At 48.3% G+C, this 19,425-nt stretch overlaps 3 protein-coding genes across 5 annotated transcripts; 1 reads left to right on the top strand and 2 right to left on the bottom strand.

Annotated features, from left to right (window-relative positions):
• The first annotated feature begins 742 nt into the window (after positions 1-742).
• Positions 743-2,676, top strand: LOC123410667 (zinc finger A20 and AN1 domain-containing stress-associated protein 8). 2 transcript variants are annotated; one of them, XM_045103610.1, is made up of 3 exons: positions 743-819; positions 986-1,057; positions 1,777-2,676. In XM_045103610.1, the coding sequence occupies exon 3, from the start codon at positions 1,793-1,795 to the stop codon at positions 2,300-2,302; it is 510 nt and encodes a 169-aa protein (XP_044959545.1). In that variant the 5' UTR covers positions 743-819; positions 986-1,057; positions 1,777-1,792; the 3' UTR covers positions 2,303-2,676. The 2 variants fall into 2 exon arrangements, with proteins under 2 accessions (XP_044959545.1, XP_044959544.1); XM_045103609.1 differs by having other exon boundaries at positions 746-819; positions 986-1,028.
• A 580-nt stretch (positions 2,677-3,256) lies between these two features.
• LOC123410664 lies at positions 3,257-8,369 on the bottom strand. Its single transcript, XM_045103607.1, has 12 exons — positions 7,286-8,369; positions 6,210-6,421; positions 5,917-6,114; positions 5,750-5,821; positions 5,502-5,597; positions 5,315-5,394; positions 5,159-5,234; positions 4,868-5,078; positions 4,594-4,787; positions 4,411-4,516; positions 4,235-4,324; positions 3,257-4,147 (listed from the first exon to the last, which is right to left on the bottom strand). Exons 1-12 carry the CDS (start codon positions 7,839-7,841, stop codon positions 3,405-3,407), a joined length of 2,634 nt encoding a protein of 877 aa, XP_044959542.1. The 5' UTR covers positions 7,842-8,369; the 3' UTR covers positions 3,257-3,404.
• Positions 8,370-8,490: 121 nt separating this feature from the next.
• Positions 8,491-14,375, bottom strand: LOC123410666 (putative pentatricopeptide repeat-containing protein At3g13770, mitochondrial). Of its 2 annotated transcripts, XR_006613067.1 has the most exons (6): positions 13,720-14,375; positions 11,399-13,044; positions 10,404-11,029; positions 10,252-10,316; positions 9,765-9,877; positions 8,491-9,337 (listed from the first exon to the last, which is right to left on the bottom strand). XR_006613067.1 is itself a non-coding variant. In XM_045103608.1 (2 exons), exons 1-2 carry the CDS (start codon positions 14,129-14,131, stop codon positions 11,609-11,611), a joined length of 1,848 nt encoding a protein of 615 aa, XP_044959543.1. In that variant the 5' UTR covers positions 14,132-14,375; the 3' UTR covers positions 11,197-11,608. The 2 variants fall into 2 exon arrangements, 1 of the variants encoding a protein (XP_044959543.1); XM_045103608.1 differs by lacking the exons at positions 8,491-9,337; positions 9,765-9,877; positions 10,252-10,316; positions 10,404-11,029 and having other exon boundaries at positions 11,197-13,044.
• Positions 14,376-19,425: the final 5,050 nt, after the last annotated feature.

Below are 19,425 nucleotides of genomic sequence, written 5' to 3'. Positions count from 1 at the left end.
TATTCAGGTAGAGATGGACTCACGGGAGGCTTTGAACATGATCATGAGCGACTCAATTAACAGATCAATCCTCTCCACGTTGGTGACAGAAATAAAGCTTCTGAAGAACCTTCGTAAAACTACCTTTTGTTATGTCCATCGTAGTCAAAATAATGCTAGTGATTTTTAACAAAGTATGCTAGAATAAGGTGTAGAACAGTAGTTTGGCTCAACTCTGATTTATGAGAAACTATTGAACTTTGTAAGGCAGACTGTGGTTTATCCACTTGAGTAATACAAAGTTTCACCCGCAAAAATAAAATAAAATTACAGAATTCCCTCTCTCCTCCCTTTTGCGCGATCTATTCAGAGTGAAAAATACATCATTGTTTTACAAACTGATGATTATTTCGTCGGATGCATCCTTTTAGAGGAGTTGCTAGAGACGCTCTTACGCATCGCCCTTTCCTTGTTAACCGAGCGACAAGTCATCGGCAAACTAGAGAAAAAAGGGGATCCTACACGCTCGATGGAAACAATGCAGGAACCAGGGGTGCCGCTCCAAAGAAGAAGAAGAAAAAAAAATCTCAGAAAGCAAGTACGATCGGAAAAGCTCCAGGCGGCAAGCCAATCCAATCCAACGGCGGGGACCGCCGCAGAATGAGAGAAAAAAAATATCGGCGCGGGGCCCCTGGAGGGGCACCCCCGTCATTCCCCCGCTGCCCCCCTCTCCTCCCTTTTATCCCTCCGCCCACCTCCCCACGTTTCGCCCCCATTTCGAAGCCCACCGAATTCCTCGCGATTCCTCTCCCCTCGCCTCCTCGTCCTCCCCCTCCTAGGGTTAGTACCCCCTCCCCTCCCCTCCCCCCGGATTCCACCGCGGGTCGACCTCTCCCCCCGGATCCGCCTCCAGATTTAGGGCTCCGGCTCCGCCGATCCGGGCTCGTTCTTTTCCGCCGGAGCTTTTCCGTCGCTGATGATTTCTTGTTGTTGGGTCCGTGTGCAGGGATCGCCGGAGAGGAATCGCGACGAGGGCTTCCTCCTATCAGGTTCGTGGCTCGCCGACCCTCCGTTCCCGGTGATAATCATCTGTCTTCCCTAGGAAGTTCTGCCATAGCCTCTGTGCTTTTATTTATTCCTCTTGGTCAAAAATCCCTGATTTTCCTCTGGCCGTCGATTCCTCCGGCCGCACCAGAAGCCACCGGCCGGGTACCGATTTGTTGGCTCGACGTTCAATTCGGCAGAACCGCGACGAGCCACGGCCAAATTCGGCGCTCCGATGCAGTAAAGGCGGCCGGCCTCCTTTACACGTATCCGTCCGGTGTGTTTGTTGCCGCGGCCGGTTGTTGATGCGGCCGCTTTCGCAAAAGTTAGTGCGCGGATACGGTTTGCTACTTTACGGATTTGTTGCCGCTGTTGCGTAAAGCGGCGTAAAGTCGGGGCCTTTCTTTAGAATTAAATTTCCCCTGCTCTGCTCCGATGCCGGTAGGTGATTAGGCCGCTGTTGGCTAATTATAAGCCAGGCAGGTTGCATCGTTTAGTGCTGGTGCCTTCAGCTCTGTGTTTGACCAAGCAGCCACCACTATCCTTTTGTAAGATGCTTCGTAGAGCACCTTGCTTTACCAGAGTTGGATTCAGTAGGCTAAAACATACTGTATGTTTGAAGATTATGCCATGTTCATCTCTAAATTGTTAAAGCCGCAGTGATTGTTCGAAAATACTTACAGTTTGTGCCTTGCTGTTTATCATAGCCCTTGTGGGTTTTGTTGTGTTGACCGTGTTGTGTCTGGTTTGTAGTTAATTAACCAAAGCCATGGAGCACAAGGAGACGGGCTGCCAGTCACGGGAGGGTCCGATCCTTTGCGTCAATAACTGCGGCTTCTTTGGCAGCGCGGCGACCATGAACATGTGCTCCAAGTGCCACAAGGAGATGGCAATGAAGCAGGAGCAGGCCAAGCTGGCCGCCTCCTCTTTTGACAGCATCGTCAACGGTGGCGATGCGGTGAAAGAGCACCTTGCTGCTGGCAGCACAGCGGTCGCAGTTGCTCACGTTCAAGCGAAGACGCTGATCACCGCACAGCCTGCTGACATCGCTGGTCCCAGCGAGGCGGCCATGGAGAACCCCAAAGGCCCAAGCCGGTGCAGCACCTGCAGAAAGAGGGTCGGGCTCACCGGATTCAACTGCCGGTGCGGGAACCTCTACTGCGCGACGCACCGCTACTCGGACAAGCACGAGTGCAAGTTCGACTACCGCGCTGCGGCCATGGACGCCATCGCCAAGGCCAACCCGGTGGTGAAGGCGGAGAAGCTCGACAAGATCTAGGAAAGGGTCGGCAAAACAGAAGGTCCCAAAATCAATCTGCGCTACCTCGTCATCGTGCGTCTTTGCTGCATTATCCTTTCATCATGCTGGCTTCTGCAATCTTAGTTGTTGGGCAATCGTGATGCACGGCACACGCGCCTCGGCGGCAGCCCCAGGTCCGAACGGTCTCCTTGTTGGCTATGTTGTGTAAGCTTTATTTATGGTCGTCTCTCTGCGCGGCGGAACGGTAATGGTATTGTGGCTTTCGCATTTTGGCTAGCACTCTGTAATGTACTGCTGTTTCCTCCTGGTGTCCGTCTGTTTGTCTGTCTGTCTTACAGTCGCAACCGGTAAGTAATGGTATCGAGTAAGCGTCGTCGTCTGTTATTATGGTACCCCATGGTCATTCGCCCTTGTCAATGGTTGCTGATCTTCCTGATATCCACCAGAAGATAGTAGTTCTGTGTCAGGTGAGATGTTGGTGGAATTCTGCTCGGAGGCTGGTTGTGAGATGGTGTCTGATATCGAGAGAATAGAATTCTGGCATGTCATGCTCGTCTTGTATGACCAGGACGAAATGCGGTGGTGGCGGTCTGCGTTTGGCCGCTGGGGTGGGTTTCTACCTGCAGTCGTCCGCTGCGTCGTCTTTGCCCGTTTGTCTTCTACGATCATGCTCACCATGCTCTGCTTTCTACGCACAATTTCTTTTCTACGCACAATTTCTTGCCCAGATTCTACTGCTCTATGCGCACAATTTCTTGCCCAGATTCTACTGCTCTATGCGCATTGTTTTTCGTTCTACGTTGGCGGCATGGTCTCCCTCCCTCTTGCTTTTGCTCTTGGATCTGCCATTGAATGTTTCGGCGGGCTCATCGCTGTCACCAGCGTGTACCAGGGTTTCTGGAATTCTGGTGAAGCTTCCCTGAGATAACGTATTCTACGTCGTGACATGAATATGATGCATTTGACACCATCTTTTTGATATTTTTTGCGCCTGCCAAAACTTCATTCCCAGAATCAGAAGATTCTTATCCGTTCAGACAAAAGAATGGAACAACTGAATTTTTCAGTTTCCTTCTACTGTATTATTCGGTAGACACACCGGACTGGACTAGTTCATCTGTCAGGTGCCGAGGTTGAAGTAGACGGTGTAGAACTCGTCCCTCAGCGTGAACAATGGCTCCAGGAGGAAGCTCCTCCGCGCCCCCTTTGCGGCGAAGCTGATCGGATGGTACCGCCGCAGCGGCTCAGCCCGCGCGAAGCTCGCCGCCTGCCGGGAAAACCCCGTGCCGCCGCCGCCGCAGCCGACCTGAACATTCGCCTTCGCGCCGGCGGTGACAAGGAAGCACCCCGGCCTGGCCCCGAGCTCGAGGGACACCGACCCGGGCTGCCCGTCAAGCCCGGGGACGACGTTGAACAGAGAGCTCGGGCCCTTCTCCGCCGACAGCGTCAGGCTGTTGGTGACCGCCATTCCCGGCATGTCGAACGGCTCGATCACCGCCGAGGCGAGCGCCGCCGTGGCGTTGGTGGCGTGGCGCCGCTCGCCCATCGGCGGGGTGCCCTGCCCCTGGGTGACCAGACGGAACGTGGCGTGCACGGCGGCGTCGGTCCCGCCGCCCTCGGGCCGCGGCTGCATCGTCAGGGAGGTGGCTTTCGCGGTCGACAGGAGGGACAGGACCAAGGTGCTGTTGCCGGATTCCTGCGTCAGCGTCACCAGCTGGGAGTTGTACGTTGCCGGGATAGCGGTGATCCATTCCGAGATGGCGCCGCCGCCGGTCTTGGCGTCCCAGTCTCCGGTGGTGAGGCCGGCGAGGAGGAAGGGCCCGAAGAGGACTGCTTGGAGAGATGCATACTCCGGCCGATCATCTGGAGTTTGTAATAGTGAGTTTGATAAGTTCACTCTAGAAATACATTGATATACAGTTAAGAAAAAAAAAGTGAAAGACTTCAGACCTTTTATAGCTTCTGTCCTCAGTCTAATAGGCAGCTGGAGTGCCAGGTGATCACCACCACCCCACTGCTTCGTGACCGAGAGAAAAGTTCCTGATAAATCAAAGATCGAGCTAGAACAATCAAGCCACTGTTTCATCCAACATTTGCCAAACCTTTCTGGCCTGTGAAAAACATACCTGGAGATGCCATTGTCAGATCTTTGCCATTCAACGTTGCTTTCGCGCCATTCGAAGATGCCCACGACGGAATTCTCACATTCACCGTCGCGTACTGGCCGTTCGTCTGCACGGCATAAAGCAAATTGACTAAACCCTTATCCTTTCCAGCGAATCATCATGGAAAAAGTCTTTTTGCTTTACCTTTGCAGATATGGAGAGCGAAACCTGAAGATTCTGGTCAGATGAGCTGAGGGGCTTAAGTGTCTGAGTGACGGTAAGACCCACAGATCTCCAGTTGAACGTGCTCGGTATGTACTGAACGAGATATAGCGCCGGTTTGCCGCCTTTCTCTTCAAAGTAGATCGAGTCCCCAAGCTTGGAAAATGACTCTATCCCTGCAGATAACAGGCCAGACAACAATTCAGTGTCATCTCCGTTGCCAGTTCTGAAACCTAGAGATCTGCCTGCCACTTACCAGTCCCATAGCAGCACCAGAACGAATCATACTGCGTTCCCCAGCCATGGTAGCTCAGTGCCTTCGATCTTCCTGGGCCCTGGGGCAGCATGTAGATCATGACGCCGGGGTCCCTCCCTCTCTGGATGCTCAGGACGCCGTTTATCAGCGCGCGCTCGTAGTAGTCCGCGTACGCGATCTCTTTCGTCCATCTGAAGAGGTGGCGACATACCTGCAGAATTTCTTTAGCACAGAGATTCTTGGGATGGTGAGTTATTTTGGTGATCAGAAGATGATGATGGTGTAGATCACCTTTAGCATGTTGTATGTAGTGCAGGATTCCTCGTTCTCGGTGGTCAGAGTCTCGGCCAAACGCTTCGGATCGAACCTGGCAAAAGCATTTCAAAAATGGAACTCCTGACAGAAGGCACGTTGTAAACTTCTGCCATCATTCTAGAAATCCGTTACCAGAATTCACTGACGGACGTGCCACCGGTTGCGTAGCTGTGGGAAGAGTTCACTACGTTCATGAAGAATGTTGCAATTTCCTGTTTCACGAATGTTACTGTCAGTCTCACTGTCACCCGGATCAACTCATGCTGAAACAAATTCACACTTAAAACTCCAGAAAATGTAGACTTGGAGCAACTTTTACCTTGTAGAGAGGATCACCGGTAACCTCGTATCTCATTTGCCCGCCGACGACGATCGGAATATGCGTGTTGGCGTGGAAATCCGAAAGACTGTCAGCCTGGATAGGAAACGGGAAGAAGGCACACCATTCAGAACATGTAGCTCATGCTATTGCTTCGAGTCGAGTGTGTTTAGTAAACCATGAACAAAATGCAGAGCAAGCATCAGATAATCAGAAAGCCACCCAGGGCAAAAGGAAGCTGATCAGACCTGAACTGCAAGCAATCCCAGGAAGCACGGCTTGTCGAAGAGATGGGCGAGCACCAGGTGCCGCTGATCATTCTGGCAAACGGAACAGAACGTGTCAGCATCAGAGTCAGAGGCAGCATGAAGCCATGAACACACGTAGCACAAGAGATGGTGATGGTGGCAGGAACCGTGATGGCGTAGAGCTGGTAGAGCACGTCGTTCATGCCACCGGTCTCCTCGTTGAGGGACGTCCAGTGCCGCTCGATGCTGTGCCGATGTATCACGCTCCTCACGCGCTCGCCGAAGTAGCCTGCCATGGCGACCACCATGGCCAGCGCCTTGCCGTTGCCGGCCACCGTGTATTGGTCCAGAAGGCCCTGCATGATCTGCCCCCCGGTCGCCAGGAAGAAACGTTCAGTCTTCAGTCTCAGAGCTCACCCACTACAGTTTTGGAAGAGAGATGGCAGATGAGAGGGTGTACCTTGTGGATGGTGTAGTATGGAGCCCAGACGGGCTTGATGGCCTCGAAGCGGTCGAAGAACTCGGCGGGGAAGGCGGAGAGGTAGCCGGCGCCACCGTTGGCCGGCGCCTGCTGGCACGCGTGGAGGGCGTCCACCACGGCGGACATCTTGCCGGCGAGCGTGCCGTTGTGCGTGCTCGCCCACATCTTGGCCGCCGCGCTCAGGTAGTGCCCTGCATTGCAGTGTATGCGACGTGAATTGCCGCTCCATTTGGCTCGATTATTATTTATTGTACTACTTTCGTGGATTTTTTTTTAAACTTTTAAAAAATCCTTGGCCAATTTAGTTTTAGAAAATCCTGGGCTGATTTTTATTTTTATGCTATATTCTTTATGTTCTTAATTGACATTTTAAAAATTAATAATTTGAACGGAGGAAGTATACAACCATGATATGCCTTGTTTGAACCCAATTTCACCCCGTGAAAGAATTATTTTTCCTCTACAATCACCAAGTGAAAATGTTAGTCTAGCTACAATCATGTACTATTTACCCGAAAAAAAACTACTGTGTTTTCAGCTAAAAGACGTCTATGGTTTCAGTTAATTATAAAAGAATCGTGTCTGACTTCGACTAATGTAAAAAAAAAGCTACATTAAGCAAGTTGGCTCCAACATTAATAGATTCCAGAACCATCCAAACAAATAAAAAAGCCTAATAAATTGATAAGCAAACAAAGACACTCCGCAAATGTTGCCATCGAAGAATTGTGGTTAGTAGAAAAGCCAGCCGATCTCTTCTCTTCGTGGGCCAAAACTCTATCCAACCCTGAACCCCACGGCCCATCTGATGATATACAGGCCGGAACCATCAACAGCCTCGTCCTCCATCCAATCCAACCCAAACAATCATGCACGGTAGTTAGGGAACATCTGCTTTACGAGAGCCAGCGCAGGAGTCTCATGGGAATTCTACAAAGAACGGGTTAATTTTCCCACGACCTCCACGAATGGCGAGCGTGAACCGCATACACTAGAATTTGATAGGATAATGCACTGGCTACGGTTGGGTTAGTTATGTGATGCGCGTAACGTACCGACGAAGTGGCCCCGGAGCTCGACGTCGGCGCCCTCCCAGCCGCCGTAGGGCGCCCCGGGCGCCGGCAGCCCGGCCTGCCTCCGGAAGCTCCACACCAGCCGGTCCACGTCCAGGAGCAGCAGGTACTCGAGGTTGGTCTGCTGCGCGCGCCCGTACACCTCGTCGCCGGCGTCCAGCCGCACGTCGTGCAGCGACGCCTCCTCCAGGAACGACGACGACGACGACGCTCCGGCGCCCGGCTCCGACGAGCCGACGCCGCCCTTGAGCGTCCGGTACAGCATCGCCCAGTCGAACTCCTCGGCGGCGCTGCTGCCGGCGCTCAGGGGGAGGAGGTCCATCCACGCGGACTCGTCGGTGGGGTTGAGGTGGTCGTGGAACAGCTCCCGCCACCGCCACTCCTCCGCCCCCGGCGTGTTCTGCAGCCGCGCCCGCACCGTGTGCGACGACAGCTGCGTCGGCACGTTCGTGCACTCCTTCGCCATCACCGCCACGGACGACAACAACAGCACCAATGCCGTCGCCGTCGCCATCACCAACGGCGGCGCCGGGGCCATTGCCAAGATAAGGCACCCCCCCTGGCTCAGCGACCACCACTCCACTCCACTCCGCAACCACTCCCAAAACACGCAAACGGATCGGATGGAGCGGCGGTGTGGCTGTGGGCGGAAACCTCGGAAGCTTTTATCGCCGGCGCCCGTGCGAGCGTGACCACAGTCCACAGGAAAAGGACAGCGTTTAAGTCTCGAGACAAGAAGAAATTTATTGTGCTGCTTTATTATACGATATACGAAACAAACGAAGGAAGTAACGAGCGGACGGACGACGCACAGTCAAACACTGCAGGAGGAGGAGGAGTATACGAGGCCTCGGCTGGCTGGCTGGCTTATCGTTTACTCGGCGATCCATCACGTGATGCACACACGGCGCCTTGTCACATTGCGTCCCCTTTGTCACGTTGCATTCCCGTGATGTAAGTAGCGGCGCACCAGTACAAGGCAAGCTAGCTCAGCCCGCGGTAGAAAACGATTTTGAATGTGATGGCCGGCGTTTTTACTTCCTTCTCTTCTTTATCTGTGGTTGGGGGTTGAAGATTCTTGCTTGGGCGGCCAAAAGCTCTCGTCTCGTGACCACAACACACTGTGTGCATCACGGTACGCTATACTACTATGTGCCTATATATCGAGGATTGTATTGTACCACACGTCCACATGAACAATAATGCTACCATATATGATATATATGTACCTAACTGGACGACATTTATGTCACACACACACATGAATGTATGCAAGTGAGGCGCATTGATCGAGATCTTAACCAACCTCTAGAAATCTCAACCACATCGGGCTCCCTCTCTCTCTCTCTCTCTATCGCACATCAAGATGCAAGAGCACTGTTTTCACTCAAGGAACATGCAACACAACAGCATTACTATTGTTTTCATGTTTTGGTGATGGGAGATACTACTCCAACGGTACCGGTAGTAATTGTGTAGCCGTAGCGCATGTGTCTCTGTCACTGCCAGAGCCAGACTGCCGCCACTCTCTGAAGCTTTGGTCTGTCTGCCCTCCCAGTCTCACATAGTCACATGGAGGATCGGCAGTTGTTCAGCGCCGCGTTTCAGCTGTCGGCGGCGGCGGTGAACAGGTTGAAGTAGACGGTGTAGAACTCGTCCTGGAGGCTCCGCAGCGGCTCCAGCACGAAGCTCCTCTCCGTGCCCTTCGCCATGAAGCTCAGCGGGTGGTACCGCCGCAGTGGCGCCGCCTGCGTGAAGCTCACCGCCTTCCGGAACGCCGTGTTGCGGCTGCCGCAGCTGGTCAGGCAGCCGACCTGGGCCTTGTCGCCGGCGCTGTAGCCCCTTGCGCCGCTGGGGGGCCGTCACAAAGCACCCTGGCCTGGTGCCCAGCTCCAGGGACACCGAGCCGGGCAGCCCGTCCAGCCCGGGCACGGCGTTGAACAGGGCTTCCGACCCTGCCCGCAGTACATGTGCGACAGGTACCACGATCGCTGAATGCCATACATGGCGCCATTCTCAAATTTTGGCTTCTTGCTAGTTCAAGAACAAACACCAAGAATCAGCCCCTGCTACTGTATTAGATCTTCGATATGGGAACCTTTTTTCAAAACCTCGGGATTTTTCTTAATTTCAAGACAAGAGACTGAGATAAGGTAAGGAAGCAGTTGTAGCTACATGCACAAAAGCTTCCACAATAGCTAATCAATCATGATATTTTTATAGCTACATGCACAAAAACTTCCACAATGGTTAATGCCAACTATGGTCTTGTCAGCATTGTAGTTTCACGATCAGACAAACAATAGGAATAAATTATAGCTACAAGCAAACAAGTTTCTACAATAGACACTTTCAGCTCAGATAATTTGAAGGACCTTGGCACTATTATTTTCATTACAAGACAAACAATAGAAACCGTGCAGTTGCATGAATAATAGCTTCAGTTGTAGCAGCTACTAACCTTGATACGTCTTTTTTGTGGGACCTGCCATATGAGCCCGTGATACAACCTAAAACTCTGAATTGCCCTTGGCTCGACAACCAATGATAATTGAGAGAGAGTGTGCAAGCTTCCTGTTATTAAAATGGTAACATAAATAATCTCCATCATAGTGAACAACAGTCAACAGACCATATTTTGTTCGCACAAAAGGTGTGGAAACTCTGGAGGGAAGCCATGTTTTAGCAGTGAGATTTATATCTTGGTCACAGACAGCTTTCACTGCCCTGTTTATGCTATACCCTGTTCTATGTCCATGAAGGCAATTTGATTCACTTTTCTAATACCGACTGTTTGTGAAACATATCTTAAATGGCTAACTTTTTATCTCATTTTTCAACTAAATATTTCACTGTCGAATCTACATTGAGCAGCAACTGAAGATAGCCTGAAATTATGTCTGCACACAAACCATCTAGAAACATAATGAATAGCTGGATCACAGTACCAGCTGGAGTTCTCCAATGGTTTGTGCATGTAAATGTACTGTCTTCATGTTCCACCGGAGTCCAGCTAAATAGGTTAACAACAAATTTGTTTATTTTCCTTATTGTGAAATGGACCACTTCGGGAGATGTTTGTAATAATGCAAATGATTACCTTAAACACGCAACAGGTGATTGGCCTCATTAGTGAGCCATGGTAGCCTTTCTCAAAATTTGGCTTCTTCCTAGTTCATGAACAAACACCAAGAATCATTCCCTGCTACTGCATTGGGTCCTCAATATGGGAACCTTTTTTTTTCAAAACCTCAGGATTTTTCTTAATTTCAAGATAAGAGACTGAGATAAGGTAATGCAGCAGTTGAAGCTACACGCACAAAAGGTTCCACAATAGCTAACCAATAATGATATTTTTTATAGGTAAATGCACAAAAGCTTCCACAATAGCTAGTGCCAACCATGGTCTTGTCAACATTGTAGTTCCATGATCAGAAGAACAATAGGAATCAATTATAGCTACAAGCAAACAAGTTTCCACAAAAGACACTGTCAGCCAGATAATTTGGAGGACCCTGGCATTATTATTTCATTCCAAGACAAACAATAGAAACCTTGCGGTTGCATGAACAATAGCTTCAGTTGTAGCAGCTACTAACCTTAGTACATCTTTTTTGTGGGACCTGCCATATGAACCCATGATACAACCTAAACCTCTGAATTGCCCTTGCTGCAACGACCAATGATAATTGAGACACAGAGAGAGAGAGAGAGAGTGCAACCTTCCTGCAATCAAAATGGTAACATAAAAAATCTCCATCATAGTGAACAGCAGTCAACAGAGCATCCTGTAATTAAAGCAGCGCTTTCACTTCCCTGTCTATGCTATACACTATACTATGTCCGTGAAGGCAATTTGATTCGATTTTCTAATACCGACTGTTTGTGAAACATAGCTTAAATGGCTCACTTATTATTTCATTTGTCAACAAAATAGGCACTGTCAAGTCTACAGTGAGCACAGAAGATATCTTTTTCAGGTACGCATCCTACAGGAAGTTATACTACAATTTTGAAGTATAGTATTTCATGTTAACGTATGAATAAGGTAAAGTGAATTGAAGAAAAAACATCTGTTAGCAGCCACAAGCTTACAAGTATAGAGTGCTAAGAAGAACCAACTGTATCTCTTTCTAGCAAATCTTTGGTGATCTGTCTGATAACTGAACTCGGAATGAACATAGCATTCCTCATTCACTGCTCTCGTATTCAGCATTACATTGCTTATCCTGTAAGCAGTATTATCTGGACAAAAATAGCTTTGCTGATCAGCAAAGCTACATGGATAACACATCAATGTTTCTTTCACCAGTAGTCTCCACAAGTGCAAGCTCCATCTGTAAGTAGATGAAACCGATTTTTATCCCTGAGAGATATCTCCCTTCGGTAAACTTTTGAAACAAACTTCGCAAAATTATGGCAGTCAACACAGATGCGAAGATTCTTCATAACCCGGATAGTCAAGCCTGGAGGGGTGTTCATCAGTCCAAAAGTTACTGCCAGCTTCTCACTGTGACCAAGAAGCATGCGTTCTTTCTGCTCATCGTCAACATCGTGCAGAACACAACTCAGGTCCGGAACAAACCCAGCTGCTTTAATATCAACATATATCTCCTTTATCTTAGCATCTATATCTTTCTTCCTGGGATGGAAACGATCACTTGAGCGAAAGGTGTGGATAACCTTGTCAAGAATTATCCAGCTCTGCCCTGGTTCCTTGGTTACCGTCTTCTCCAGCATTAAGTTCCTAACTCTGAAAACATCTTTCCACATTCCAGCAGCAGCATAAATGTTAGAAAGTATCACATAGTTTCCAGCATTTCCTGGCTCCATGTCCAGAAGCTTCTGAGCAACAACCTCACCAACACTAACGTTAATATGAACTCTGCAAGCACCAAGCAATGAACCCCAAATTGCTGGAGTCGGCTCAAATGGCATATCTCGTATCAAATCTAAAGCCTTCTGTAGTCGTCCAGAGCGTCCAAGAAGATCAATAACACACCCATAATGCCCAATGCTGAGAACTGCATTTTGTTCTTTTACTATAAGATCGAAAATGTCAAGCCCCTCATCAACCAGCCCACCGTGACTACAACCAGATAAAACAGCTAACAGGGTAACACTGTCAGGCTTCACTTCTTCAGTCATACTTCTAAAGAGCTGAACGACTTCATGCCCTATGCCATGTCTACCATATCCCATAAGCATTGCATTCCAACTGATGGCTGATCTCTGTGGCATGTGATCAAATACCCTCCTTGAGTATAACAACTTGCCACATTTGGAGTACATATCAATCAAAGAATTCTGTAGAACAACGAAAAATGGTAACTCTTTACGAAGTATTAGTCCATGAACTTGCCTGCCATAATCCAGGGAGGCCAGCCCAGATAATGAAGTGAGAAGGGTCGTAAAAGTAACATAATTGCATTGCATCCCTGTACTGTACAACTGCCTGAACAAGTCCAAGGCTTCATCATCAAGGCCCAGCTGAGCATAGCCAGATATAATGGCGGTACAGGAAACAGTGTCTCTTTCTGGAAGCATGTCGAACACCCTCCGAGCTTCTTGGATATTCCCTGCCTTGGCGTACATGTCAAGAAGGGAGCTCCCAACAAACATGTGCGACTCAAAATTTGTTTTGGCAATGAGAGAATGGACTTGCTTGACCTGGTGTATGCTCTGAGGGCCAGAACATGATGTAAGAACAGTTGCAAAAGTGAATTCATTAGGCTTGCATCCTGCCAGTTAAAAGTATAATGGATTACACATTTGATAAATCGTATGCCGTTTGCTTCTTTGCAGGTAGGCCAATATATATCCCCAATTGATTCATAATTGAGCATGCATGGAAACAAACACCCAAAGTGGAGCACCATGTACACAATTCAGTTGAATAATAATGACCATGTACACCCTCCGAGCATGGATACATTAGGATTAGGTTTGCATTCTTTCTGGACGTTATCATGAAGTGGAAATCAAGAGGCACATAACAGGTTGTTGGTAGAATTGCGGTGGCAAAACGATTAAGTTCTGTTAAAGGGCTTCAAATGCAGGACAAATGATAACACCGATAATGAACATGGAACTACCGGCTCCTATTGTATGCACGGCACCCGTATATCAGTACTTGAACCATGTGTTACATCAAAAGAAATATTCCAACTCCAGCACAGGTAATTCGCTGAACATAGGTTTGAATACCAAACGAGGGATAATGCTTATACAAAAAAAATCTGTTGAAGACCCGAAATCATGCTACAAAAAGTAGGCGGAGTTTCATTTCGTCTAGCCCATTATGCACCAAAACAAATGACATCTCTAGATTCCTATGCAGGTGCTTGTGGACATGGTCATTATTATTCAACTGGTTAACAAAGACATCAGAAGACGGGATGATCGAGATGATTTACCAGCTCTAAGCATCCGGATGAACAGCTCCAAGGCCTCGGCATGCTGGCCGGTCTGCGAGTACCCAGAGATCATGGCCGTCCAGGACACCACATTCCGTTCCGGCATCCCGTCGAGCACGTTGCGCGCGTCGTCCAGCGCCCCGCACCTCGCGTACATGATGACCAGCCGCGTGGCCAGGTACACGGGCGGGCGGTACCTCGCCGTGACCATGTGCGCGTGCACCTGCCTTCCTTGCTTGAGCGCCCGCCTCTCGACGCACGCCGTGACGGCGGCGTCGTAGTCGTGGAACCTCGCTCCGGCGCCGGGCGCTACCAAACCCGACGTTGTGGTACGTCGAGCCGCCGTGGCACACATGTAGCGGCGCGCGAGGCGCGGCACGGCGGCACGCCGTAACCCGCGCGTCATGAGCATGATCCTGCTGCCTCCAAAGAGCGCCGGACTCGCGCGGGCATTTCCCCGAGCACCTCGCGCGCGCCGCCTTCCAGGTCCTCGCTTCTGTTCCTAGCCCAGCACGAAGCCTAAGGGAACTGTTCAAAAATAAAAATCTAAGGCCATGTATGTTTGGATTGTCTTTTGCGTGCTAAATACACTTGTAATGAATACATACGCCCCCGTCGTTTTGTTTTTCCGTTCAAAATAGTACTGAGCCGGTAAGTTTAACTTAAACACACTTTTATTAGAATACTTTTTTTTTGCGGGGAAATAGGGAGATTTATTAAACTGCAACGGACTTACAATCCTCAGCAACCAACATAGTGACACATGGAGGTGGTCTACCCAACCAACATGCCGTGCTATCACCGCTACGACCAAAGTTTGCTAAGCAATGTACAACTCTGTTTTGTTCACGACTAATCTTACAGAAAGTGATCTCCCTATTCAAAAGTAAACTCTTAATTTCTACCACTAGGACACCGTAGAGTGATCTATCATAAGCACCAGTAGCTATCATCTTTAGAGCCATAGCCGAATCAGATTGCAGCATCACCGGTGATGAGGCATGAATAAAAGCCAGTTGTAGCCCTTCTTTTATTGCTTGAAGCTCCGCCTCTAGCGCGTCATTGCATTGGAACAGTTTCCGGTAGGATGCAAAGATGACATCTCCTTTGCAATCTCTAAGGATCATCCATGAACCAGCGGTACCATCCTCGAGGTTGAAGGAGCCATCAGTAGATAAGCCCACCATGTTAGAATCCGGAGCCGGCCACTTCTTCACCACTCTTATGGGTGCGGGTGTTGGAGGGAGTAGTTCAATCACTGGGGTTTTTCCTTTCATCGTATCCTCCACACTCAATGATATGTTCTTGTAGGAGTTATAGTAGCTAGCCAGGAAAGAACAGGAGATATCAAGGGGGGGGGGGTACCGTTTTGCCATGAACAACTTCATTCCGCAGGTACCATATCCTCCATAAGACCATGATGATCCTGCTATGAATAGACTCCGGAACCTCCAGTAGGAAGTGAAACAGCCACTCCTTACCAGTGCATTTGATGTCCGTACGAGGAGGTAAAGGCCACACTGTCTGCATTGCATCCCACAGAGTAGCCGCCTGCGGACAAACCAGGAGAGCATGAAATGATGATTCCACATCGCGGTCACATAAGAGGCATGTAGACTGGGTAGTCATATGGCGCCTGTGCATCTCTGCCGAGGAAGGAAGGGAACCAGAGATCACCTGCCACGCGAAGTGGCGCAACTTTGGGGGAGCGGCGATTTTCCAAATTAGCTTCCACATAGAGCGGTCACCCGTAGGAGTAGAGGAGGTTGCGCCAGGACTTAGCTGGTTCCAACATGTGGTCATAGCTAGGTGGTAAGCAGGTTTGACCGTAAAATTTCCAGATTTGTCCCATGGCCAAGCAATAAAATCATCCAATTGGTGCATCGAAGTACGGATCTTTGTGATGGATGCCACATCTACCTGACAGAAGAATTGTTGCAGCAGCTCAGTCTTCCAATTCCCATGAATATCGAGGAAGTCCTTAACCTTTGCGAGCCGACATGTTCTTTTCGGAAGGATAGGCGTGAAAGGTGGCCCTTGTGGAATCCAAGGGTCTCTCCAAACCCGAATATGTTCACCGTTCCCCACCCTCCATAACATACCTTTTTTGACAAGTGCAAGTCCATGTTCTATGCCTTTCCATATTGCCGAAGAGTTAGCAGGGAAGACCGTGTCCACTAGGTTACCGTTGGGGTAATATTTTGCCTTTAGAAGACGAGCACATAAGGAATCGGGAGTAGTTATGAGCCGCCATGCCTGCTTTGCAAGGAGAGCTTGGTTGTAGGCCTGCATATCTCTAAAACCCAGACCACCACGGGATTTTGGAAGAGATAGTCGATCCCAGGCTACCCACACCATTTTCCTTTTCCCATTCTCAACACCCCACCAGAACTGTCGCATTATTCTTGATAGTTCATCACACACTGCCACCGGGAGTTTAAAGATGCTCATAACATATACTGGGATTGCTTGCGCCACTGCTTTAATAAGCACTTCCTTGCCCGAGTATGAGGAGTAGCGTTCACTCCATTCAACTAGACTTTTGCTCACCCTAGCTTGTAAAGATTCAAAACGTCCCTTATGCATGCGACCTTCCGGCACAGGGAGACCGAGGTACTTTGGCTCAAATTCTTGCTGTGTGATTTGGAGAACTAGCTTTACCTCATCAGCCACTTGAGGAGCACAGTTGTCATGAAAAAGGATGGAACACTTTGAAGGGTTAATAAGTTGACCCGTCGCTGAGGCATAAGTGTTCAAGACACCCTTGACAATTGTTGCATTCTCAAGATTTGCTCGGAAGAAAAGCAATGAGTCATCCGCAAAAAGGAGATGTGACACGACAGGTGCTCTTCGGCAGATTTGGAGCGCCTCCAGACCATCGTGTTGTACAGCCTTATGCAGTAATGAAGACAATGAATCCGCCACAAAGAGGAACAAAAAGGGAGATAGGGGATCACTTTTATTAGAATACATTCATACTAAACTCGGCCTAAGGGAAAGGGGACGCCTTGTACCGCCCGATCATCGACGTACCAGATGACGAGACACAAAATATCAGATTATCAATGTCAATCCCTTGTTTGGTATGTAAGGAGGATTACTAAGTGGGAATTTGACAAGATATCATCCCAAGTTTTTTGTGTGTGTGTCCGATATCATTCTAAGTTTTTTTTTTGCGTGTGTGTCTGATATCATCCTAAGTTCGTTTCGTGAATTTGGACGTGGACACTAACTCATAACTACTCTATTATGAAACACGAGGAGTTAATTTTCTATCCTCATCTAAATTATCTAGGCCTTCGGGTAGAAAATTGTTGGAATTTAACTTACGAACTCCATGCCCCTTACCACCTGAAATCACATGCCTTCCAACCAAACAATGGATGACAAGTCTGGCCTCGTCTCAAATCCCATTCCTAGACTCCAACACCCACAAAACAAACACGTTGTTGGGAAAAGGATTAAGCACAATCTTCACCTAATATGTCATCGTCGATACCTGTGGCGAATCTAAAACAAAAATGGAGTGTATGCGCAAGCAAACCCTCTTCTTCTTCATTTCACTTTCTTCCTAAACAACATGTGACATAGCCAGGAATTAAGCTAAGCTGGGGTGAGGCAGACATCTAAGGTCTAAATTTGGTAATGCACAATGCAAATCTATCAGAAAAACAAATAGTTCATAAAAAGCTCCATGAAATGCAATTACGAAAGCATGAGAAAACACACAAAAAACACTTAGGCCTCCTTTGGTCCTTAAGATAGAGATTTCATAGTAATAGGAAACTCATAGGTGGCAAGATGACATGCATCTCAATTCCCATAAAAAAAGACATGTCATTTGATGCATAGGATAGAATTTTTTTCATTTAGTCTAGGCTAATGTTTTTTTCCTTTAAAATGTGAAGGATTGATTCCTATCCTACATAGGAATAGGAATCCGTTCCTACAAACCAAAGGCATCCATATGAATTTTTCCTTTGAAAATCATATCCTATGATATTCTTATAAGATTCCTACAAACCAAAAGAGGCCTTAGAAGATACTAACATTGGCAAGATAGTATCATACCATTAAATTGTAGTTGATCCAATAACACAAGGTTGTCTAGGTTGATGGCCTCGGCTTGTGCGTGCGTGCAACAACGGGATTGCTACTTCGACTGTTGAACCTAGCGATAGATATTGGGAGCGAGGGAACATAGATTCTTTTTGTTCAAATTTTTGTTTTTTCAGTTGCTCGTGCTGGGGTAATGCAACATCCTATCTGGACATTTCAGTTGGCCCACTAAACCACTACGTCCCAAGGCTCCATACCGGTTCATCCCTCCCCTATTTCTCTATGCTAGCGTTGCCATGGTGTACGACCGAAGATGAACACACCTTTAGTTCTTCTCAATCCAAATCCATGGCGATGCATACATGTATAGAGAAAAAATGCAGCTCTGGAAGGCAGGCTCAAATCTGTTAAAGCCTGCCCCTTAGAGTCACCACTTATTGTTATCAGGTCTATCAAGATTTATTTTTGCATATATAAAAGTCTATCTATACCTACCTACTTTCTATTAATAATAGAGGTGATATCCAAGGGGACTAGGGTTTAGTCGGCACCAGCGGTGGCGCGTGTGTCGGCATCTATTTCCTAGTGTGGCGCCGGAGGTGCCGTGGGCGGTCTCTCGTTCTTTGTTGTGAGTCTCCTGGTGCTTGTGTCCTAGGTGTTCGTGTGTAGATTTGATTCTTTGATCCACCTTATTCTGCATGAGGAGCATGCATGCATGGGTCCTGATGCTTTAGGAAGTGAAGTTATGATCCAACGTACGCGCGACTAGATGTGTTGCAGTTGCATGGTGTCATTTTTCTCTGAATCGGTGCAACTCTCCGAAAGGTTGATCGTCGGGCGCAATGAAAATACTATGTTGGAACTGTCATGGTTTGGCCGGCACCGTGATAGTGAGATCGCTTGTGGACATCTAGAAGCAATGAGGGGTTGGGTGTGTTTTTCCTGTCTGAGATGCATCTGAATAAAGTGAAGGTGGAAAAAGTCAGGAATAAACTAAGCATCGATCATATGGAGGTGGTGGATAATGTGAGGGCAAGTGGATGCTTAATAATGTTTTGAAGGAGTCCGGTGAAAATCCAAGCAAAAGATAAATCAAAGAATTTCATTGATGTGTTTGTGAGAGGCCTAGGTGATGACCCATGGAGGGTTCTACGATGAGCCAAGATGGGAAGATAAGCTCCTTTCATGGGGTTATATGTGTAGTCTCTATCAAAATGAGTTGTTGTTGTCGGTAATGGGAGGCGACTTCAACGAGATACTTTATTCACATGAGAAGGAGGGCGGTGCCCCACGACCTATGAGCATGATGCAAAACTTCATAGATGCATTGGTGGACTGTGAAATGGAGGACATGGGTGTAACGTTCAAGATGCGGTCATATCCTTATTTTGGCACGAGGGCCTCGACAGGGATAGAAACACATCTCGTTGTTTTGTAAGAATGGATATCGTTACAAGTACATGTACTGAAAAGATGAGTATAAGGAGTTGGTTTACACTCGCCAGAAGCTATATTAGAGTCACATTAATATAAGAACATCAATCATCATGAAGAAGAGCGGGGTCCGACTACGAACGAAAACAAACGATAAAAGAACGATGTCCATCCTTGCTATCTGAGGCTGCCGACCTGAAACCCATCCTAGAT

This window comes from Hordeum vulgare, chromosome 7H (assembly GCF_904849725.1).
Source record: "Hordeum vulgare subsp. vulgare chromosome 7H, MorexV3_pseudomolecules_assembly, whole genome shotgun sequence".
Lineage (NCBI taxonomy): Eukaryota > Viridiplantae > Streptophyta > Magnoliopsida > Poales > Poaceae > Hordeum > Hordeum vulgare.
This window is presented reverse-complemented; position numbering and strand designations above follow the sequence as displayed.